Source organism: Macaca fascicularis, chromosome 17 (genome assembly GCF_037993035.2).
Source record: "Macaca fascicularis isolate 582-1 chromosome 17, T2T-MFA8v1.1".
NCBI classification, from domain to species: domain Eukaryota; kingdom Metazoa; phylum Chordata; class Mammalia; order Primates; family Cercopithecidae; genus Macaca; species Macaca fascicularis.
This window is the reverse complement of record NC_088391.1, coordinates 91330936-91355559: the sequence shown is the minus strand read 5'-3', so window position 1 is coordinate 91355559 and position 24624 is coordinate 91330936. Positions and strand designations below refer to the sequence as shown.

The following is a 24624-nucleotide window of genomic DNA, read 5'->3' as shown; positions in this document are numbered from 1 at the left end:
CACCTTCAACAAGCTGATAAATTGATAGCACAATATTGAATACAACTTTTACTCTAGATAGATGTGGCATTAACAGAGAAGATCCATGGAGAAAACTACTGATGGGCAAATTTGAACTGTAAAATGTTTGCTCTATTTGGATTAGGTATCCAAAAAATACAGGCCTACCTCATTTTACTGGGCTCAATCCATTGTGCTTCATAGATAATGCACTTTTTGTAACTTAAATTTGTGGCAACCCTGTATCTATTGCCACCATTTTTCCAAGAGCATGTGCTTACTTCACAACTGTGTGTCACATTTTGGTAATTCTTGCAGTATTTCAACCCCTTTGCATTATTAGGAAACCCATTTGCATCGTTACCTGTTATGGTGATGTGTCATCAGTGATCTTTGATGTTACCATTGAAATTGTTTTGGGGCACCACAAACTGTGCCCATGTAAGAAGGTAAACTATAATAAATGCTGTCTGTGTTCTGACTGCTCCACCATCTGGCCATTCCCCCATCTCTCTCCCTCTCCTTGGGCCTCCCTATTCCCCAAGACACAACAATATTGAAATGAGGCCAGTTAATAACCCTACAGTGGTCTCTAAGTGTTCAAGTGAAAGGAAGAGTCACCTGTCTCTCACTTTTAATCAAAAGCTAGAAATGATTAAGCTTTCTGAGAAAGCATGTGGAAGGCTGAAACAGGCCAAAAGCTAGGCCTCTTGTGTCAGTTACTCAACTTGTAAATGCAAAGGGAAATGTCTTGAAGAAAATTAGAAGTGCTACTCCAGTGAACACATGGATGACAGGAAACGGAAATAACCTTGTTGCTGATATGAAAAGTTTTTTTTATTTTTACTTTTTGAGACAGAGTCTCACTCTGTCGTCTAGGCTGGGGTGTAGTGGCGTGATCTCAGCTCACTGCAACCTCTGCCTCCCGGGTTCAAGCGATTCTCCTGCCTCAGCTTCCCGAGTATAGTAGCTGGGACTAACCATGCCCAGCTAGTTTTTGCATTTTTATTTTTTAATTTAATTTTTATTTTTTATTTTTTTTGCAGAGACAAGTGAACATTTATTTTTGGGCCTTTCTTCCTATGTGTATTTCAAGTCTTTTTCAAAACAAGGCCCCAGGAATCTCCAGATTCAATTATGTCCCTGGGCTTGGTCGACGTCGGGCTGCAGGAGTCTCAGGGAGCCTTGTACAAATGCTAGAGTGACTCGTTTAGCAACATTAAACCCTAGGATAGAAGATGAACATGGAATGTGTTGATTTCAGAAGACACAGCAGCCAATGTAGAAAGCGCTGGAATTTTTCCTTGGAACTATGATGAGAGGTGCCTGCCATGAACATAAGCGACTGTCTTTTCTTTGACCCTTCCTTTCCGGTTTTTGAAGATTAAGCAGGAAATCATCTTCTCTGAAGATACTTGATAAAAATTCCTCCCAAAAAAGCCCCAAAACACACGCTTCCACTTCACTGATAAAACTTTACTGCAGTTTGGCACCTGCGTCTAGTTTAGCTGGCGGATGAGCTGATTGATGTGTTTACCCTGATAGCCAGGTGAGCCCATCCCCTTGAGGAAGCCCACTCTATTTTTGGTAGTGTGATGGGCCACTGACAGGTGGAAAGGGCGCAAGAACCATGAGATCTCCTGGAAATGCTTCCCCAGGTGCTCCTCAATCACTGTGTTGTCTGTCAAAGGGATGGTCTTATTCTTGACCTTGACCATGTTTCAAAACGAATTTCCAGAGAGAATTCAGATTTAGAAATCCCCAGGTCACGTAAGATTCCATCATATGAAGCAGTTTTAGATTCTAGGGGGTGACTTTTACAAAGACACCACTAAAAATTTTCTTTAGGCAAATCCTGCAATGGTTTTCTGCACCGGTAAACTCACATGCCATCATTCCTTTCGTTTTTTTTTTTTTTTTTTTTTTTTTTTTAAGACAGAGCCTAGGTCTGTCACCCAGGCTGGAGTGCAGTGGTGCAATCTCGGCTCACTGCAACCTCCGCTTCCCAGGTTCAAGCGATTCTCCTTCCTTAGCCTCCCGAGTAGCTGGGACTACAGGTGCCTGCCACCACGCCAAGCTAATATTGTATTTTTAGTAGAGATGGGGTTTCACTGTGTTGGCCAGGCTGGTCTCGAACTCCTCACCTCGTGATTTGCCTGCCTCAGCCTCCCAAAGTGCTGATATTAGAAGCATGAGCCACCACGACCGGCCACACCATCAATTCTTTTGATACGTACAACAAAGGCCAAGGAACGTTTATCTGGCAACTCCAAGGCAAGAAGGTTCACTTCTAGTTGTCTGAGATGCACCCTGTCACGTTTCTGCGGCCAGGAATCATGTAGGAATGATTCCAGTCGCGTAAACCTGAGCCCTTTTCCTTTCCTCTGCTCCTCTTTGCCAAAAGTGCCTGCTTTGCCTGGGTGGCTTTGAGAGTTAATAAGCCTTCCTCTTTTTCAGGAGATTTTCTGGAACCAAAGGATTGTTTCTTTGTTCTTGCTCCGCCATTTTTCTAGTATCTTTCTCGCACCTGGGTCTAGTTCAGCTGGTGCATGAGCTGAACTAGTGTTGCAGCTCGATTTTTGTATTTTTAGTAGAGATGGAGTTTCATCATGTTGGCCAAGCTGGTCTCAAACTCCTGACCTCAAGTGATCCGCCCGCTGTGGCCTCCCAAAGTGCTGGGATTATAGGTGTGAGCCACCGCACCCAGCCTAAGTTTTAGTGGTTTCCACAGACAATCAAACCAGCCACAACATTCCCTTAAGCCAAAGCCTAATCCACAGCAAAGCCCTAGCTCTCTTCAATTCTACGCAGGCTGAGAGAGGCGAGGAAGCTGCAAAAGAAAAGTGTGAAGCTAGCAGAAGTTGGTTCATGAGGTTTAAAGAAAGAAACTAGCTCCATAACATAGAAGTGCAAGGCAAAGCAGCAAGCGCTGATGAAGAAGCTGCAGCAAGTCACGCAGAAGGTTTAGTTAAGATCACGGATGAAGGTGGCCACACTAAATTACAGATTTTCAGTGTAGACAAAACAGCCTTCTGTTGGAAGAAGAAGTCATCTCACTTTCACAACTAGGGAGGAGAAGTAAACATCTGGCTTCAAAGGACAGGCCGACTGTCTTGCTAAGGGCTAATGCAACTGTTGACTTTTAGTTGAAGCCAATGCTCATTTACCATTCTGAAAATCCTAGGGCCCTTAAGAATGATACTAAGTCTACCCTACCTGTGCTCTGGAACGGAACAACAAAGCCTGGATGACAACACATCTGTTTAGGGCATAGTTTACCGAATATTTAAAGCTCGCTGTGGAGACCTACTGCTCAGAAAAAAAACAGTTCCTTAAAAATATTACTACTCATTGACAATGCACCTTGTCACGTGGGAGCTCTGACGGAGATATACAAGGAGATGATGTGGTTTTTGTGCCTGCTAACACAACATCCATTCCTCAGCCCATGGGTCAAGCAGTCATTTTAGCTTTTAAGTCTTATTATTTCAGAAATACATTTGGAAGGCTACAGCTGCCACAGTGTTTCCTCTGATGGATCTGGGCAAAGTAAATTGAAAACCTTCTTCACCATTCTAGATGCTGTTAAGAGTATTTGTGTTGAATTCACATGGGAAGAGGCCAAATTATCAACATGAACAGGAGTTTGGAAGAACTAGATTCTAACCCTCATGGATGACTTTGAGGGGTTCAACAAGTAACTGTAGATGTGGGGAAAATAGCAAAAGAACTAGGAGTGGAGCCTGAACACGTGACTGAATTGCCACAATCTTATGATCAAACTTGATGCTGGGCGCGGTGGCTCGCGCCTGTAATCCCAGCACTTTGGGAAGCCGAGGCAGGCGGATCATGAGGTCAGGAGATCAAGACCATCCTGGCTAACACGGTGAAACCCCCATCTCTACTAAAAATACAAAAAATTAGCCAGGTGTGGTGGCGGGCACCTGTAGTCCCAGCTACTTGGGAGGCTGAGGCAGGAGAATAGCTTGAACCCGGGAGGAGGAGCTTTCAGTGTGTGGAGATTGAGCCACTGCACTCCAGCCTGGGCAACAGAGCGAGATTCCTTCAAACAGTCAGGAATAACTAACTCCCAACCACCCAGATGCTCATGTGAGAAGGAAGCCACGTTTGTCACTAGATCTGGGTTTGGTCCTACAGCTGCTCTTCTGATATAAACCACCCTGAGCAAATCCCTTACTTACTGTCCATTTATAATGAAGGCGTTACTGCATCTGAAACATGGGGGTTCCACTGGTGATCTCAAAGGGGAGACTTCAGTGAGATGACAAATATACGGTGCTAGGTACCTACAGGCACTCAGCAAGCAATGATCATCCCCTGTAAAGTAGGTTGGCTTATTGAGTGGCTGAGACAGGAAAAGAGTGGTACAATTTTTTGGCCATGGTGAACTATAAAGGTAATTTTTTTTTTTTTTTTTTTTGAGACAGACTCTCCCTCTATCGCCCAGGCTGGAGTGCAATGGCACAATCTCAGCTCACTGCAACCTCCGCCTCCTGGGTTCAAGTGATTCTCCTGCCTCAGCCTCCCAAGTAGCTGGTACTACAGGCACAAACCACCACACCCAGCTAAGTTTTGTATTTTTAGTAGAGATGGGGTTTCACCATACTGGCCAGGCTGGTCTCAAACTCTTCACCTCAGAAGGGTAATTGTTAGAACCTATCCACTCATCCTTTCCCTAACCCCTAAATCAGGCAGGGATTCTATCTCAAATGAGGGTACAGTATCGCTGTGTTCCCTGGTGCTTGGTAATTACCATAGGTAATTAACACAGATACCTTAGAAATGACCTTAGCTGTTCCTCCCACAATCTTGAGAATTTATACCACACAAAACATATGCGGGCTTGGGAAGGCTATTTCTCAGGAACACACACTTGAGATGCTGACTACTGTGTGGCTTCCTAGGTGTCTTGTCAGGCATCCTGCCACATACTTCCTCGCACAGGGGGTGAAGTGCCACAAAATATTAAATAGCCAAGCAATTAAATAGTAGCTGCAAAAAGAACAGAAGAACTTCACAGATGTCACTGTGAGGTGATGCTTATAACACACTCATGTCTTACCAGGAGGATTACAGGGCTTTTACAAAACTGAAGACCAAATGAAGAGCAGCAGCTTCTAGAACAAGGTATTGAGCTGCACACTCACTGTATACCCAAAATGTGTCTTTGGTAAGCAGTAACAGTACATCTACTCAAATGGTAAAAAGGACCCAAATGAACACAATGCAATCACACAAACCAGACTCTGCCCTCAATTCCATTAATGGCTATGCATGGTAGACCTGGTTCATGATCCAGTATGAGGAAGAATAAGAAAAAGTACCCCTTACACACTTCCAAACAGCTAATTGCTAAACACATTCCTAAAGCAAATCCAGTATCAGGCCAAGTAAAGTTTATTTATTTATTTATTTATTTTTGAGATGGAGTCTCGCTCTGTCACCCAGGCTAGAGTGCAGTGGCACCATCTCGGCTCACTCCAAGCTCCGCCTCCCGGGTTCACACCATTCTCCTGCCTCAGCCTCCCAAGTAGCTGGGACTACAGGTGCCCGCCACTGCACCCAGCTAATGTTTTGTATTTTTTAGTAGAGATGGGGTTTCACCGTGTTAGCCAGGATGGTCTCGATCTCCTGACCTTGTGATCCGTCTGCCTCGGCCTCCCAAAGTGCTGGGATTACAGGCGTGAGCTACCGCGCCCGAGGCCAGGTAAAGTGTATTTTCTTTGCACAAGATACTCAAGTAGGTCATGACATGTGTACTTTGTAAGCTTCCATCCAATAAGTTTTACATGTGTTCTCTCCCCAGCCAAGCTCTCTGCAGCCATCTGGCAATGTTTGGAGACAATTTTGGTTGTTATACCTGGAGACATGTTCTGACATCTAGCTGGTGGACGCCAAGGATGCTGCTAAGGATCCTATGATGCATAGGGCAGTCTCCCACAACAGAGACTTGTCCAAAATGTTAATACTGCCCAAACAGATAATACTTACCTACTCTAGGGCAAAAATAAAAATTATCACTGTATATGAGACTTGAAATAACTCAGACTGAATCTAAAGAATTATACAGGTGATAAGTAAACTTAAAAGATACAGTTGATGACACCATGGACCTAATTATACCTTAGGTCCTATCATGTCACTCCCTGATTTTAAAAAAGTATGTATTATGAAAGTACATGTTAATTAGCACAAATAATCAAACGTTTGCCCTATCTTCTCATTCTGAAAAGGATCCAGCACACTGCTCCTAAGCTTGGCTCATGAGGCCAGGAATATCATGTGTCTTTGGTATTGACTTTCCAAACTAGATAGTAATCCTACATTAATGTTCAAAATATATTCCTAACTCTAGTCCGGGTGCATTTTAAGCTGATTTCGACATCAGACATGGGGGTCAGCTTTTCTGGGAACAAATATGGGAATCTGTATTTTCACCAGGATTTCCTGGTGATTCTCAAGCATGATAAAACTTGAGAACCACTGACTTAGACTTTGCTTCTATAAGAAATGAGCTGCCACTCCCACTTCCTTCCCACTATTAAGAGTGACAAATAATTCATAGGTAAAAGAGATCAATAGTCCATAGTAACATATGACAGTGCCCTGAAACGGCCTACCTAAAATGATATCCCTTTAAAAGTGAGGCCAGTAGAAGAAAGAATATCTCACAGGCACTGTCATAAAATGTCCTATATCAGAATGGTTTTGCCATTCTTTCCATCTGAATATATTTTAAGCAGCACTGTTTAAACACAAGGCACCAAATTCCTCCCTGGTCAAGTTTGGTATTGGTGATTCGCAAGATTCTTCAAGGAAACAGATGTTTTTAAGCACCCTGCCACCACAAGGTACACATTTAAATACGTGCTTTCTATTCCGGATTCACTAACAAAACATTAACTATGTTAAGGGGTCATAACCAGGGGGGATTAACACAAATTTGGTTTTTCAAATAAAAGGGAACAATTTTTTCATTCTGGATTTTTCTGTAGGCCAAGCACCAAACTGTAGACTCGGTGGAGACTGTCACTTCAGATGCTAGCATGTCTCCAAGCAAGACAAAGGCGGGCAAATGAAAGGGAAAACGAAGCAAAGGGAGAGTAGGGAGCTACAATAGAAACCGAGTTATTCTTTGCCAAGTGCCTGCCGTTTCAGGCATCTTACGAACATTTTCTTTTTCAGCCCTTGCCGTCTCCATAAAAGCAGATAATGTCTATTCTGCTGATGAGAAAATTGAGGACCAGAGAGGTTAGGTAACCTGCTCAAATTCACAAAGCTAAGAGATGAGTGATCTGAGATTCAAATGCAGGAAGACAAACTGTGCTCATTCCTCCCCACCCCTGCCCGCTCCAGTGTTCACTAGCAACCCGGGAGTGGTTCATGGTAATTTCCTGTGAACATATAACTTGTAATCTCAAATATTTTAAATGGTAAACAATGCAAGGAGTATTGCATGTTTGATTTTTACAACTCACTCTAAGGTGTGCTATGACTTATTCATCTTAGCAATTGAATGGAATCAAGTGAGCCGACATATGTAGAAGCATTCTAAAGCCCTAAAGCATCATACACACATAAGGCATTATTTATAAATATTAATTTTACTTTGAGGATCTTTGGCAGGTGGCAACAGATCCTGAGATACTTTGAAATAATTTAGTGATACCCTAGGATATGGTGAAATCATAACTGAGGTCACACTAAACTGGCTTCTAATAGTACATACAAATGATTTCAGTAATAAACATGTCATCATTTTGTAAGTGACGCCATGAGAGAGGACAGGCCTCCACCTTAGCTGTGGGCATTTCCTGGAGCTCCATTCCAGGCATGGCCTCTGCTTTGCCATTGTCCCCTTGGCCAGGTTCATCTACTGCGTGGCTTAGGACCTCACCTCCGCTGGGGCGTCAACTTACATGCTCACTCTTAACCTTCTTCCTGCTCTCCAGACCAGAAATTTCCCTTACATTATAGATGTCTCTTGGCATTTCAAACTTAAATTCGTTAAATCCACCTTTTTAATCAAGTCCATCTTTTCTCTGGTACAATTCTTCTCTTCTTCCTGTTTTTCCTCCCTCAGTCAACTGCATCAGTTATCATACTCTAGAACTCTCAGAATCATCTTCAATTATGCCCAATACATAGAATTGTACACTGGATTCTAAAGTGGCTCTCAAATGTACCCTCTTCTTTCTTTGCCTATTCCCATAAGTTGTCTCACACACACACACACACACACACAAAACCCACACCAATAAAACCAACCACCTCTGATGAGATTATGATTCTTCTTTCAACTCCTTCAGTGAACCTCAGGGTCTAGGGAATGCCATCCAACCTCCTTGGAATGGTCTTGTGTCATCTTGCCCCCAACAGGCTAATTTCATCTTCCAAAGGGACCTTTGTTGCCCTGCCCATCACCCTCATAAGCCAATCTGCTCTTCCTTTAACACTTGGGACATCCTCATACCTCTGTGCCTTTATTAATGTCATTCCATCCTCTTTCTCCATCATCAGTACAGAGTACAGTTTCTACAACCTGGCATCTCTAGGCCTACTGTTCCCCTCTATCTGAAATGCCTTCTCCTGCTTGCAAACTCAATTTGTCCTTAAAGTCATAGCACGAGCTATAAACACTGGAAAACTGTTCACAATTTCTCCACTTTCTTCACCTCAGCCCCAGAATCCCTCTACTTCATACACACCTCTGTTAGCATTCTTATTACTGTACAGTGTAATCAGTCATTTACATTTCTCTATCCCTCGGTGACAATGGGCTCAATGACTGCAGGGATATTTGTTTTCTTTGAATTGCCAGAATTCAGTGTCTGTCATCAATGTAAGATGACTGCGGACTCCCGTGACTACCATTAACTGCTAGGTCTTATGCTCATTTTCAAAAAATAATGTCTAATAAAATATGAAATACGGTTCTTCTCTTCCCTGTGTTTATTGAGGTGTACTTGACAAATGAAATGCAAACTCTTAACCAGAGACCTATGACCTATGGACTGTACTGCTATCAACAAAAGAAACAAATAATAAAGCTAACAGATCTACAGTTCTCTCTGCTACTAAATGAGCCTATGCAGTACCCATCTCAGCATTACCATGTTTGCATGGTATTAGTTTGTCTGTCTTCACCAGCTAGTGTGCTACTTAAGGGTAGGGACCAAGTCATGCTCATCTAACCCACTTCCTAGCAGATAGTACAGCAGGCAGGCAATGATTTCTTTTAAATTTTTGTTCGGAATGCATGACACTGCAATACTAATAACCAAACTTTTATATTATATAGAGCATGCCAATTTCAAAAGAATAAAAACTGAGTTATATTCCAAAAGTTCATTCTTAGATTGGTTACATGGCACACAGAACACACATTACCACAAAAACAACGTTCAAGAGTAAAATTACATTTATATTCCATTTCATAAAATCTTATTCTACCCATATTTTGCCTGAAATTTGTATATTTAGGAGCAAATGCAGGAAGGAACGCTATAGATTTTCTTAGCACTGTAAAATATATCGGAACATCAGAAAACTTCATCACCCCTCCACAAAGTGTCTGCTCTGTGACCACCACCTGCTTCCTACTGTTGGACTAGAAAAGGGTCAGGAATACAAAGAGTGTGACTTAGCAGGGAGGAAGCCCTGTGGAGTTGAGGGTAAACAGTCTATAAAGGCTCTGGTTTCTATGCCGGATACTTTCTATCTCCTTCTCTTTTCCCCACCCAGAGAAAGTGGGGACCAATGCAGCTTGGGTTAGGCAGGTAAGATCCAAGGGGCAACTCAACCAGATGACCCACCAAAGCAGAGCACAAGCGCAGAGTCTACCCTAGCAGGACTTGGATCAGCTGCAAAGGCAGGCAGGGACAGGTGGAAAGTTACAGCATGTGCGTGCAAGAAACCCCAGTAAGCCATCATGTCATTCCTGAAACCCCACTGACACAGAGAAAGGGATGGGATAGAGAGAAGGGATCAACTTAAGTCAGACATGTCAGTTGAGGGGCTGCTTGTGGAATTATGAGATATAGAAGACTGAAGAAGTTCTCTGGAAGTTTAGATGATACACAACCAAAAAGGCATGACATCACTTATTTCTCAAGAGAATAAAGAAAAACAATAACAAACTTAATTCTTTTCATTTTCCAATTATTTAAATTTCAAACAAATGAGAGTCTGCTCTATTAAAATTTGATATCCATAAGTGAATTTTCAGAAGCAGAAGACCTTTTTCATGACGTTTACATATCTATAAATATGAATGATGCAAATTTCGAGTCCTATGATATCAGATGACAAGATACAGCCCAAGCTTCAGCTCTTGCTAATTAAACGAATCAATTAAGAGCCTACAGTTGCAACTGTGTAGCTGCTGTTCTATAGTAGCAATAACAACCCCACGGGGAGGTCTTTTACTACATTAAAATGCTGTCCTCCACAACTCCATCTGATATTATTAGAAACAGTTATTTGTGTCTTGCTGTCATATTAGTAGCAAAGGCAAATTATGGAAATATGCAGACCAGAATGGTCCCAGTATGAGATCAGGTTGGGTTTTCAGCCTCCAAGGGAACAATTGCTGAAATTCCAAAGTTCCCCAAAGTTCTTTAATGGAACTGATAAATCTATCAGCACAGCATTCATTTAGAAGCTAGGTAAGGGTCACATATTTACATACCTTCCTGCTAAGCTGATACAATTCAACTAGATGAATTATCATATTAAGTTTACCCTCCTGAGTTAAACTGATGGAGTTCAAAATTGTTTTCGATGGTTGTCATTAATCGCTGTTACTTCATAAGTGCTTACTTTGAAATCTAATTGTGCTGGTGTATCAAGGGTCATATTAATAGCATTCTTAATGGTAAATCTTTGTAAAACATGTTTACTCTACTAATATTATCACTCAAGCTTTCAAGAGTAATATGAAATAAAGTATATTTATTATCAATAAAAACGTAATTTAAAATGTACAATTTGAGATTTAAATTAGCTTTAAGAACTTTAGCATCATTTGGTTTCATTAGATCTCTGGCTAAGCTTCAAAGATATAGAAAATTTGATTGTTTCTCAAGAGTCCTTGGGTGAATGCCAATACCACAGCCATGAAGAAGCTGTTCAACGGAGTCTAAGCTTATTTTCCCTTTCAAACAAACATTGTTTTTATAAGGGAAGAAAAGTCAGTCTCACTGAGATATGTTTGCCTTATGATAGTACTTTAAAACGTAAATTATAATAAAAATTTGCAATAAAATGGTAACTTCTGCATCCTTAAAGTAACAACAAAATATTTATTCTTATTGTGAAGCACAGTTCAAGGAAGGAATTCTGCTTCAGTAAAACATCAGCTCTCTTCGATTTCTTTGTGAGCTTATACTATCTGATGTACACAGATTCGCAGCTTCACCAAAAACATGCAAACAAAACAAACAAAACCCAGACAATCTGCAATCTGAAATGGGCATAGATATCCTGGAAAAATTCTGTGATCTGCAGCTTACCAACTAAGTGTATGTTAGGGACTGAATGTCCAAATTCATATGCTGAATGCCTAACCCTCAATGTGACAGTATTTGGAGATGGAGCCTTTCAGAGTTCACTACAGGAGGTCATGAGGGTGGGGCCCCATGATGGGATTAGTGCCCTTAACAGGAAGGGAGATCAGAGTTTGCACTCTCTCTCTGCTAAGGGAGAAGAGGCATCCGCCTGCAGCCTAGGAAGAGGGCGCTCACCAGGAACTGAATCTGTTGGCACCTTACTTAGACTTCCCAGGCTCTAGAACTGTGAGAAATAAACATCTGTTATTTAAGCCACCAGGTCAATGGTGTTTCATTATGGCAGCCTGAGCAGTTGTACTTATCAGTTACTGCAGAGCTCCCTGGATTCCACAGTCAAGCAATTTGTTCTTAAGGTACTCTGATGGTTAACAGCCTGACTTTAAAGTCAGCGAGGGCTGGTTTTGCATCCTGGTTCTACCAATTATTACCATAGGATACTTATTTAACCTTTCTCTGCTCACTTTTGTCTTCTGAAAACTAGGCATACCCATCTTCAGTGTTTATGCATTTTTGAGTATGGGGCACGAACTGCAGTCATACAGGTGATGATAATCAGTATGAAAACACTAGGGAAATAAATGGTAGTACTCAAGTGAGACCTAAGAGGTAACGCTCTGTTCGTAAAATATATATTTAGGTAAGTCACTTCAGTCACTTTTTAGCTTTACATATGTGTCAAGTATGCTTTCAGATCTACATAGCATACTGGCTTGAACAGTGTCATCCCAAAATTCATGTCTACCCAGAAGCTCAGAATGTGACCTTATTTGGAAACAGGGTCTCTGCGGATATAATGAGTTAAATGAGGTTTCACTGGTGTGAGTGAGCCCTAAATCTGATGACTGGTGGTGCTGGATGTATGTGTATGAACACACACAGTCATAGGGAGGAAGGCCACATGACAGCGGAGGAAGAGCCTGGAATTACACAGCTACAAGCCAAGGAAGGTGAGGATTGCCAGCAACTACTAGAAGCCAGGTGAGAGGCACAGAACGGACCCTACCCACAGCTTTATTTTAGATTCCTGGCTCCCAGAACTGAGAGGGAATACATTTCTGTTATTTTAAGCCACCCAGTTTGTGCTAATTTGTTGCACCAGCCCTAGGAAACATGGACTTTCTATGTATTACAGTTTGGGAGTAGCAGAGTAATGAAATGGATAGATACCAAAGGTGAAAATGTGGTGTCCTGAGTACACGCATGTACACCCAGGCCAAATGTGCTTTGCTGGGTCATAAAGGCACAAATTTTATCTGAATGTCCCATTCTATTAATTTGGAAAACTTTCCCTTCATTAAACAAAAAACTGGCTAACAATTTTATTTTAATTTTTAAATCCTGGCTTTAAAAAAAATTTTTTTTTTTGAGATAGGGTCTCACTCTGTTGCCCAGGCTGGAGTGAAGTGGAGTAATCATGCCTCACTATAGCCTTGAACTCTCGGGTTCAAGCCATCTTTACTCCTTAGCCTTCTGAGCACCTGGGTCTATAGGTGGGCCTGACCACACTCCGCTATTGTGTGTGTGTCTGTGTGTAGAGATGGGGTCTCACTGTTGCCCACGCTGGGCTTGAACTCCTGGGCTCAAGCAATCCTCCTGAGTAGCTGGGATTACAGGCATCAGTCACCATGCTTGGCCACAATTTTTAAATCAAGTTCAAACAGCATAACAGGAAAAAGACCTCATGCTTGGACTGAAAGTTTATGAGCCAAAGAACTGAAAGTAGACAGAAAAAACCTACTAAATCTATATAAAATCTGAAATTTATATAAGTGGACATGGGGTTCTATGCACAGAAGGTGGTCCTTCATGTTCCCAGACTATGTATTAGGATAAGCTGGGCTATGCATCAGCAGTAAGTCAACAGAGACCTCAGTCTACTATGGCTTGCAGGTGGCAGTGCTCACTGCCACTCTTCAGCAGGAACTCATGCTGACAGGAGCATCAGCGTCACACACAACCTCCAAGGGGGGCATGGCAGGGACTAGAGGGCTCGCACTTGCTCTTAGCTATCTCTGACCAAAAGTGACACACATGATTACCAGGAGACAATTCACCCCCAAGTCTCTTGCATTTTTCCACTTCTTGTGAGCAAGACACTGATGGTTCTTTGCTGTGAACTATCTTTTCAAAGATGTTTTTACAGTAAACGGCCTTGGTAGAGTGTCTCCTTCCAGATCAAAGGGCAAGTGCGATTACCACACATTATAAAAAGACTCAGGTTCTCTCAACTCAGAGCTCCTCTCCTATAATGCACCTATTATGTGTGCAGGTATCATCTCTCTTTGCATTGCCCTGAGGGAATCTGGGTTCAGGGAAATAGTACAAAGATAATGGTACCCTGACCACTGCTGCTGCTGTCGTAAACTGTCCTTCATCTCTGATCCTGGAGTCTCATGTTTTCTATCAGCATTCATGAAATGTCGCAGGCTGATTTGTCAGCCAGCAAGTAGCATAAATCTCAGAACCTTCACAGTTGTTGACAGTCACTTCCATTCATAGCTCATGGTTAGAACGTGTGGGCGAAGGATTACCCAGGTGCCGAGGCAAGAGACTGAAGGCACAAACTACTTCAGTATAAGAAAGAAAAGAGTTAAAATAAGAATAGTCATAATACAAATTAGATATAGAGATGATCATGGACATTATCAATCATCATAAACATTATGAATATTAGCTTTTAACATTACTCTTTGTTACATTACTAATATAACCTAGGAATAACCGGCGGGCATAGGGTCAGGTGCTGAAGGGACATTGTGAGAAGTGATCTAGAAGGCAAGAGGTGAGCCCTCTGTCACGCCCACATATGGGCCGCTTGAGGGCTCCTTGGTCAAGCGGTAATGCCAGTGTCTGGGAAGACACCTGTTACTTAGCAGACCATGAAAGGGAGTCTCCTATCCTTGGAGGAGTCGGGGAACACTCTGCTCCACCAGCTTCTTGTGGAAGGCTGGATATTATCCAGGCCTGCCCGCAGTCATCCAGAGGTCTAAACCCCTCCCTGTGGTGCTGTGCTTCAAAGGTCATGCTCCTTGTCCACTTTCGTGTTCCTCCCATACTCCTGGTTCCTCTTTGAAGTTTGTAGTAGATAGCGGTAGAAGAAACAGTGAAAGTCTTAAAGTCTTTGATCTTTCTTATAAGTGCAAAGAAGAAAACGCTGATGTATGCTGCCTTCTCTCTCCCTGCTTCGGCTACCTAAGGGGAAGGGCCCCCTGTTCTATGATCACGTGATTTGTTTGACCTTGTCAATCACTTGCAAGATTCACCCTCCTTTACCCTGCCCCCTTGTCTTGTATGCAATAAATATCAGCGCGCCCAGCCGTTCGGGGCCACTACCGGTCTCTGCGTCTTGATGGTAGTTGTCCCCGGGGCCCAACTGCTTTCTCTTTATCTCTTTGTCTTGTGTCTTTATTTATTACAACCGCTCGTCTCCACACACGAGGAGAACACCTGCTAAGCGCTGTAGGGCTGGACCCTACAAGAATGAGTCATAAAAATCCACACCTAACCCTTCTTGCCTTATTAAAAAGCCAAATGACATATACTTAATTTGTATCATTCACATACTAAATTAATGTATTTTTGCGTCCCACATCACAGAGAAATACACAAAAAGCTGTAAGAAGTACTTCTCAGAGGTGGAAACCAAATGGTTGATAAACAGAAATAGCCAATAAACAAGAAAAGATGTTCTACTTCATTAATAATCAGGATAAAGCAAATTAAAACAACGAGGGCACTATTCGCACTGGCAAAAATTAAGAAGATCCTAGTGAAGATGTGGAACAAGGTGAACTCATTCACTGCATAGTCAATGCACAAAACCCTAAAGAAACTACTGCATATAGCCGGGCATGGTGGCTCACACCTGTAATCCCAGCACTTTGGGAGGGTGAGGTGGGTGGATCATTTGAGGTCAGGAGTTCAAGGCCAGCCTGGCCAATACGGTGAAACCCCATTTCTACTAAAAACAGAAAAAGTATCCGAGTAGGGTGGCGTGCACCCGTAGTCCCAGCTACTTGGGAGGCTGAGACAGGAGAATTGCTTGAATCCAGGAGGTGGAGGCTGCAGCGAGCCAAGATCGCACCACTGCATGCCAGCCTGGGTGACAGAGGGACACTCTGTCTCAAAAAAAAAAAAAAAGAAACAATTGCATATGTGCCATCAGTACATGTACACCCATGTACCAAAATGCTTCGGGTAGCAGTGAGAATTACAGCACAAAACACTGGAAACTACCCACTTATCCATCAGCAGCAGCCTAGTTTATCAACACCACAGCATCCTACATTGCTGAGCGTAAATGAATTACACCTCCACGTAGCATACATGAGTCTCACAAACACAGAGCAAAATAACTAAGTCACAGATGATTCCAGAATATAATTCTATGTGTATATCAAGTTTAAAAACATGTAAGACAAAACTGTGTATCACTTAGGGATATAAATGTGGGAAAATTATAAAGAAAAGCAAAGAATGATAAATACAAGTCAGGAAGATGTTAGTTCCTTGTGCAAGGAGAGAATGAGTGACAGAATGGGAGTAACACAGAGACCTTCCAAACTAATGGTTACATTTTAAAAAAAACTTCAGGCTAGTAGCCTCCTCCTCAAGGAAGGCTTCCCTGGTGACACCACTTACAATTTTGGTCACTCTTTCCAACATTTTATTCCCCCGCTTGCCTAATTTATTTACTTTTTTCATTAGCAGTTACCACTGCTTGACATACTGCATATTTTACTTTTTTGATGTATTTGATCCTCCCACCTCAGCCTCCCAAAGTGCTGAGTTTATAGGCATGAGCCACCGAGCCAGGCCTATATTTCTTTAGTTTTCTTTTCAAGTCTAACACTTAGGTCCTATGCTGGCCAATTTCAGTCATTCATTTGCCCAACCCTGACTGAATACCTCCTCCAAGCCAGGCCTTGTTCAGGGCACTGGGTAGAGCACGCTGAACAGGACAAATCACCCTGCACTCAAGGAGCTTATTACTTCCAGGTGAGGAAGATAGACAACAAATATATCACAAAAGTAAAATATGCAGTATGTCAAGCAGTGGTAACTGCTAATGAAAAAAAAAAAAATAAAGTGGGTAAGTGGGAAATAAAATGTTGGAAAGAGTGACCAAAATTGTAAATGGTGTGACCAGGGAAGCCTTCCTTGAGGAGGAGGCTACTCAGTAAAGACCAGAAGAAAGTGAGGAAACCCCTGGGCAGACATCTAGGGGCAGATGTTAAGAGAGAGGGAGAGAGAGAGAGGGAGACGCAGAGGAGAGAGAGTGAGACGGAGAGGAGAAAGAGGCAGAGGACGGCGCGCGAGAGGAGGAGAGGAGGGCGCGCGAGAGGAGGGGAGGAGGGCGCGCGAGAGGAGGGGAGGAGGGCGCGCCAGAGGAGGGGAGGAGGGCGCGCCAGAGGAGGGGAGGAGGGCGCGCCAGAGGAGGGGAGGAGGGCGCGCCAGAGGAGGGGAGGAGGGCGCGCCAGAGGAGGGGAGGAGGGCGCGCCAGAGGAGGGGAGGAGGGCGCGCCAGAGGAGGGGAGGAGGGCGCGCCAGAGGAGGGGAGGAGGGCGCGCCAGAGGAGGGGAGGAGAGAAGGCAATCAAGGATTAATTCAAGTTGCCATTTTCTGAGAGAGGAAAAACTGAAAGAGAAAGTGTGTGTTCGAGCTCAGTTTTCGATATGTGAAGTTTGAGACACCGATTAGAAACCCAGTCGAGATGCTAAGAGCAGAGACAGCACGAGTGGACTTCCCGGCACGAACACTGAGGAGTAAACGCAGTCCTCTCCATCCACATAATGCAGCTCTGTGTGGCCCTTAAGACGACTGATGTCGACCTTATGGACTGACACAGAAAGGTGTCCAAGATCTATTACTGCATGAAAAGATGCATAATTTTCTGGAACAATTATTTATTGCTAATAACTTCAAAACCTCTAGGGGATAGGATATATACTTCTTTGATGGTTAATTTTATGTGTCAACCTGACAAGGCCACGGTACCCAGATGTTAGGTCAAACACTGAGATACAACATTGAAGATATTTTTAAACGAGATGAACACCGAAATCAGTAGATGAGAGTTTAGCAGATCACCCCCCATAGTGGGGTGGGCCTCATCTAACCCATTAAAGGCCTGAAGAGAAAAAGACAGATCTCCCCAAGCAAGGAGGGCTTGGGCCAGTGGACTGTCTCTGGATCTGAACTGCAAGGCTCCCCTGGGTCTCCAGCCTGCTGATCTACCCTGCAGGGTTTAGTCTTGCCAAGCCTCCACAACTGCCTGAGCCAATTCCTTAGATCTCTCCATCTTTCTCTTTCTCTCTACACATACGCACACATCTTGTTGATTCCGTTTCTCTGGAGAACCATGACTAATGCAACATCTTATGACATATATTTGAATTGTATTTAAAATTTTTTACAATAAGCATGTATTACCTTACTAATCAGAAAAACAAGAATAATCACAAAACTTAATTCCAATAATTAAAATTTAGGTTACATTGACCAAGTGCCTATACATATATTTTATATACATAAATTATATATACATCTCTATAAATAATGAAGCATTCAGTAAACACACATTTTTATTAACATCCTTCCTATCTCAATGGCTGCAAAACCCTTTTTCACGCAAGCTCTCTTGCATGAAATACCTCTTGATATTCTTGCAGAATACCTTTGATGCTCTCAATAAACTCCCGAGTTATCTGAAATGCCCCAATATGCATTCATATCCTGAATGAGGTACCCAAAGGACATGAACAGACATTTCACAGATTAGAAATGATATCTGGTGAATGAATACATGGAGAAATATTCAAATACAATAGCAATAAACAGAAAAATGAAAATTTAAGTTTTTTTTTTTTGGAGACAGGGTCTCACTTTGTCACACAGACTGGACTGCAGTGGCACGATCTTGGCTCACTGCAACCTCTGCCTCCTGGGTTCAGGTTCTTCTCCTGCCTCAGTCTTTTGAGTAGCTGGGATTACAGGCATCCACCACCACACCCAGCTAATTTTTGTATTTTTAGTACAGACAGGGTCTCACCATGTTGGTCAGGCTGGTCTCAAACTCCTGACCTTGTAATCCGCCCGCCTCAGCCTCCCAAAGTGCTGGGATTACAGGCGTGAGCCACCGCGCCCGGCCAAATAAGGTACCTTTTTAAACAAATTAGTTTGAAAATTATAGTAATTAATACTAATTATAAACTTGTAAGCAAAATAGTAATAATAAATTGAACCTCTTCAGCAGATCAAGTTTACTAATCTTGAAAATCATAACTCACACTAGGTGAGAGTACGAAGTTGTGTTCTAATACATGATGGGTGGTGTTCGAAAGAGACATAAAATAATTGGCAACATGTATAATAAGCCATAAAACTATTTATGACTTTGATTCTATTTGGGAGGAAATGTATCATACATGTTTAAAAATATCTTATCCACATTTGAAAGTAACTCCAGGCCGGGCACAGTGGCTCACACCTGTAATCCCACACTTCGGGAGGCAGAGGTGTACGGATCACTTGAGGCCAGGAGTTCAAGGCCAGCCTGGCCAACACGGTGAAACCTCATCTTTAGAAAAAAACATACAAAAATCAGCCAAGCATGGTGGCGGGCCCCTGTAATCCCAGCTATTTGGGTGGCTGAGGCACGAGAATCGCTTGAACCTGGGAGACGGAGGTTGCAGTGAGCTGAGATTGCGCCACTACACTCCAGCCTGGGCAACACAGTGAGACTCTGTCTCAAAAAAGATAGTAATAATTCCAAACATTAAAATAAAGTGAAATATATGAAGTTGTTCCCTAGAATATCATTTGTAATGGCAAAAAAAAAATAGAGGTAATTTAAATATCTACCAGTAATGAAACCAAGTTCAAACACATGGGCTACAACTAGAACACTTTTTTCTCTGTAAATTAAGAGAATAATGATTTCATACTTACCACTGTACCGAGAAACTGAATGCTCATGTTTCCACCTGCTTCTCGAGACAGACACTAAAAAACAAACACGAGACATAGAATGAACTCATATCCACACAGCTTGCACGTAATGTTCACGATAGCCAAAAACCTCAAATGTCCATCAAGTGATGGATGGGTAAACAAAATATAGTATAGCCATACAGTGGAATGTTATTTGGCCATAAAAAGGAATGAAGTACTGATACATGCTACAATAGAAGTCGGTCACAAAGGATCATGCATTATATGTTTCCACTTAATAAGAGATGTCCAGAATAGTCAAATCCATGGAGATGGAAGGAAGATTGGTAGGTGCCTCCAGAAGGAGGGCTGGGAGGACATGGAGATGATTACTAATTGGTGTCGGGTTTCTCAAGGGTGTAAACACAGTCTAAAATTGACTGTGGTCATGGTGGAACAACCCTGTGAATTGACTACAAACCACTGAACTGTAACTTTAAATGGGTGAATTGTACGGTGTGTGAATTCTATCTCAATAAAATAGTTATAGAAAATGAATTAGCATTTGTTTAAAATAACAACAATGCAATTCTATGTCCAGAGAGTAGTGAAAGAAATAACTTATTATTCATTTATTTATAAATAAAATGTTTAAAGCAAATACATCACTTGCATATATCTTGTTTGAATTTTAATTAAAAGTAAATACTATGACTATTAAAAATTTAGTTAAAAGTAAATACTACTGCTACTAAAAATGGGTGACTAAGTAGTACACTGGAAGCAGACTACACTTTGAGATAATTCTCACCTATAAAACTGGTCTATTGGGCCAGGCGCAGTGGCTCATGCCTGTAATTCCAGCACTCTGGGAGGCTGAGGCAGGCAGATCATCAGGTCAGGAATTCGAGACCAGCCTGGCCCATATGGTGAAACCCTGTCTTTACCAAAAATACAAAAATTAGCCAGGCGTGGTGGCGCGCACCTGTAGTCCCAGCTACTCGGGAGGCCAAGGCAGAAGAATCACTTGAACCCAGGAGGCTGAGGTGAGGTTGTGGTGAGCCAGGATCACACCACTGCACTCCAGCCTGGGCGACAGAGTGAGACTGTCTCCAAAAAAACAAAACAAAACAAAACAAAACAAAAACAACTTGCTCTATTTAATCCTAACATATTCCTCAGAATTATTCCTCTTCTGGCTAATCAGAGAGGACTCAGTGACTTCAAAGACTACACACACAAATAAAGCAGTTCTAACTAAGCCAACATCATTTTTTTAAGTTCCCAGATGTAGAGTATTAGTGGTTTTCACTCAACTACATGCCATGAGCATTAGGATACAGATGTATACTAATTTTATTCCTTTTTACAAAAGTGGTTTACCAACTCTGATCTCTACAATCACAAAAGTAATAGAACCCAGAGTGAAACTCTAGAAATCAAGCTGAGTCCTTGGTTCCTTGACGGAGGGAGGTTAGATCAATAAGAAAGACAGTGGTTTAATGCAAAATCTTTTCCCCTACTTGCAAATATTGCCAAGTCAATTGACACAACAGTAATCTGAATAGCATACTCAAGGCAGTGTGGTATAGAGTAGAAAAAAATCAGTATGGGAGCATTTTAACCCATTTCACTTAGTTTTCCTTTTTTTTTTTTTTTTGAGACAGAGTTTCATTCTCGTCACCCAGGCTGGAATGCAATGGCACAATCTCGGCTCACAGCAACCTCTGCCTCCCAGGTTCAAGTGTTTCTCCTGCCTCAGCTTCCTGAGCAGCTGGGATTACAGGCACCCGCCACCACATCTGCCTAATTTTTATATTTTTAGTACAGACGGGGTTTCACCATGTTGACCAGGCTGGTTTCGAACTCCTGGCCTCAGCTCCCAAAAGTGCTGGGATAACTGGTGTGAGCCACCATGCCCCACCAACCCATTTCACATCTTTTTTTTTTTTTTTTTAGACAAAGTCTCGCTCTGTCGCACAGGCTGGAGTGCAGTGGCACGATCTTGGCTCACTGCAACCTGTCTCCTGGGTTCAAACGATTCTCCAGCCTCAACCTCCCAAGTAGCTGGGACCACAGGCATCTCCCACCATGCCCGGCTTATTTTTTGTATTTTTAGTACAGATGGGGTTTTGCCATGTTGGCCAGGCTAGTCTTGAACTCCTGACCTTGTGATCTACACCCTCAGCCTCCCAAAGCGCTGGGATTACAGGTGTGAGCCACCGCGCCTGGCCAACCCATTTCACTTCTAAGAATTTATCCTGAGGAAAAAATATGAGGATAGGCAGGAAAATAAAGCTGAACAAATATCACAGTATAGTTGACAGAACTGAACAATGGCAAGCAATGTAAATGACTGGGAAGGACGGCTAAATTATGGTATATATCCAGCCTGCCATTTAAAAAGTTTAAAGACATGAAAAATGCTTATAGTATATTTCTAAGTGCAAGAAGAACAAAACAATACGTTCAGAATAAGCCTTGTAAAAAAATTATGTTATAGAAAAAAATTCTAGAATTAGTGTACATAAAGCTGTTATTTCTAGGCAAAAATATTAGTTGACTCTCGTTTTCACTTATCTGTTTTTCCTATTCTTTTATATGCATATGTTGAACTTAATGAAGGCAAAAAGAGACAGAAAACAAAATGGAATAAAACAGACTCCTTTCCTGTGTCTTACAGAGACTCAATTAAGAACGGAGCATTGATTCCTAGGTTTTGACACTGGCACTTCTGCGTTGCTCATCTATCTAATCATCCATCTATCTCTCAGCTGTGTTGGGCACTGCTGGCTGAATTAAGACCCACCTTCCAGGAGACTAAGGAAAAGACGTCACAATTATTGGAAAATAAGTATAATTCAATACGATAAATGCATAGTACAAAATGTACAAGGTATTATGGGATAAGAAGATAGACTAAATGAGCAGAAAGGTTAAGAGAGACATTAGATAAGTTAAGACAGACATTAAAGCTGGATATTTAAAAACAAACAGGGGCAGGGTACAGTGGCTCACGCCTGTAATCCCAGCACTTTGGGAGGCCAAGGTGGGTGGATCATTTGAGGTCAGGAGTTTGAGACCAGCCTGACCAACATGGTGGCTCTACTAAAAATATAAAAATTAGCAGGGCGTGGTGGCAGATGCCTGTAGTTCCAGCTATTTGGGAGCCTGAGGCAGGAGAATCGCTTGAACCTGGGAGGTGGAGGTTGCCGTGAGCCAAGATTGTGCCATTGCACTCCAGCCTGGGTGCCACAGCGCGACTCTGTTACAAAGAAAAGAAAAAAAAAAAAAAAAACCACAAACAGGATTCAGCCATTATGAAAAACAGTATGGAGGTTTCTCCAAACATTAAAAATAGAACTACCATATGATTCAGCAATCCCACTACTGCATATATATCCAAAGGAAAGAAATCAGTTATGTCAAGGAGATACCTGCATCCCCATGTTTATTGCAGCACTATCCATGATGGCCAAGATAGGGAATCAACCTAAGTGTCCATCCACGGACCAACGGAAACAGAGAATGTGGTATATATGCACAATGGAATATTATCCAGACTTAACAAAGAAGAAAATCCTGTCATTTGCAACAACATGGATGAACCCGGAAGATATTATGTTAAGTATAATAAGCCAAGTACAGAAAGACATACCATATGACCTCACTTACATGTAGCATCTAAAAACGTCAAACTCAGTAGAAAATAGAATGGTGGTTGGGGAGAGGGGGGGTTGGGGAAATATTAATCAAAACCCACAAAATTTCAGTTATAAAGGAGAAATAGGTACAAGAAAGCTATTGTACAATATAGTCACTACAGTTAATGACAATGTATTAATATATTCTTGAAATTTTCTGAGTATATTTGAAGTGTACCTCACATACAGAATAAGCATGTGAGGTAATACATAAATGTTAATTAGTTCAATTTAGCCATTCCAGTGTATTCGCTGTTTGAAGTGTGTACTTCAAAACATGTTGTACATGTGCTAGTTTGAAAGTTTGTCTCCTCCAAACCTCATGTTGAAATGTGATCCCCAGTGTTGGAGGTGGGGCTTAATGGGGATCTCTGGGTCTCTAGGAAGGATCCCTCATGAATAGATTAATGCCCTCTTTGAGGGCGAGTTCTCGCTCTTAGTTCCCAAGAAAGCTGGTTGTTAAAAAAGAGGCTGGCACCTCCCTCCCTTCTCTCACTCTGATCTCCGCACACACCAGCTCCCCTTCGCCTTCTTACCATGAATAAAAGCAGCCTGAGGTCCTCACCAGATGCCTCATCTTGAACTTTTCCAGACATCAGAATCATGAGCCAAATAAACTTTCTCTTTATAAATTACCCAGTCTCGGGTATTCCTTCGTAGCAACACAAAAGACACTAAGACAGCACGACAAATATATGCAACTTTAATTTATCAATTAAAAAACAAATTACAAATTTTAAAAATTAGCAGGAATTCTCCAAAAGAAAACTGAAAAGGAGCCAGGATTGGTGGCTCACATCTATAATCCCAGCACTTTGGGAGACCGAAGCAGGTAGATTGCTTGAGGTCAGAAGTTCAAAACCAGCCTTGTTAACCTGGTGAAACCCCGTCTCTTCTAAAAATACAAAAATTAGCCAGGCGTGGTGGTGGCACCTGTAATCCCAGCTACTTGGGAGGCTGAGGCAGGAGAATCACTTGAACCCGGGAGGCGGAGGTTGCAGTGAGCCAAGATTGCACCACTGCACTCCAGGCTGTGAGACAGAGCAAGACTCCGCCTCAAAAAAAAAAAAAAATTGTGGGCTGATGAGACAGTTAATGCAAATTTCAGATGAAGAGATGGTACAATGGCATGGCGAGTTTAGCGAATGTTAAGCAGTTCAGTGTGGCCAGAAATAGGGTTGCATCAAGGTGGAAGTGGCAAGAAAGGAAACCAGGAAGGAATTATAAACCCAGGTCAGATCTTGTAGAGAGAGAGCTCATGCTTGACCAAGTTCTTACGCTTAAGAACTGGAGTGTGACACGCTCATGTTTTAGAAAGACGGTAGTCTGAGGTCATGCCGAAGAGATACAGAATGGGGAAGAACCAGGCTAGGAGGCCGAGTAAAACACCACTACAAT

At 42.2% G+C, this 24624-nt stretch overlaps 1 protein-coding gene and 1 pseudogene across 3 annotated transcripts in view; both read right to left on the bottom strand.

Moving 5' to 3' along the window:
• PCCA (propionyl-CoA carboxylase subunit alpha) overlaps window positions 1–24624 on the bottom strand; it is a 436745-nt gene that overhangs the window by 59685 nt on the left and 352436 nt on the right. For 2 of the 3 annotated variants that reach the window (XM_005586175.4, XM_065533441.2), the window contains exon 21: window positions 19541–19594. The exons of the other annotated variant lie outside the window; for it this stretch is intronic. In XM_005586175.4, the coding sequence (XP_005586232.3) occupies window positions 19541–19594 (54 nt within the window). The remainder of the gene's footprint in view (window positions 1–19540; window positions 19595–24624) is intronic. 3 annotated transcript variants of the gene reach the window in all.
• LOC123569739 (large ribosomal subunit protein uL30-like 1) lies at window positions 875–2508 on the bottom strand (annotated as a pseudogene).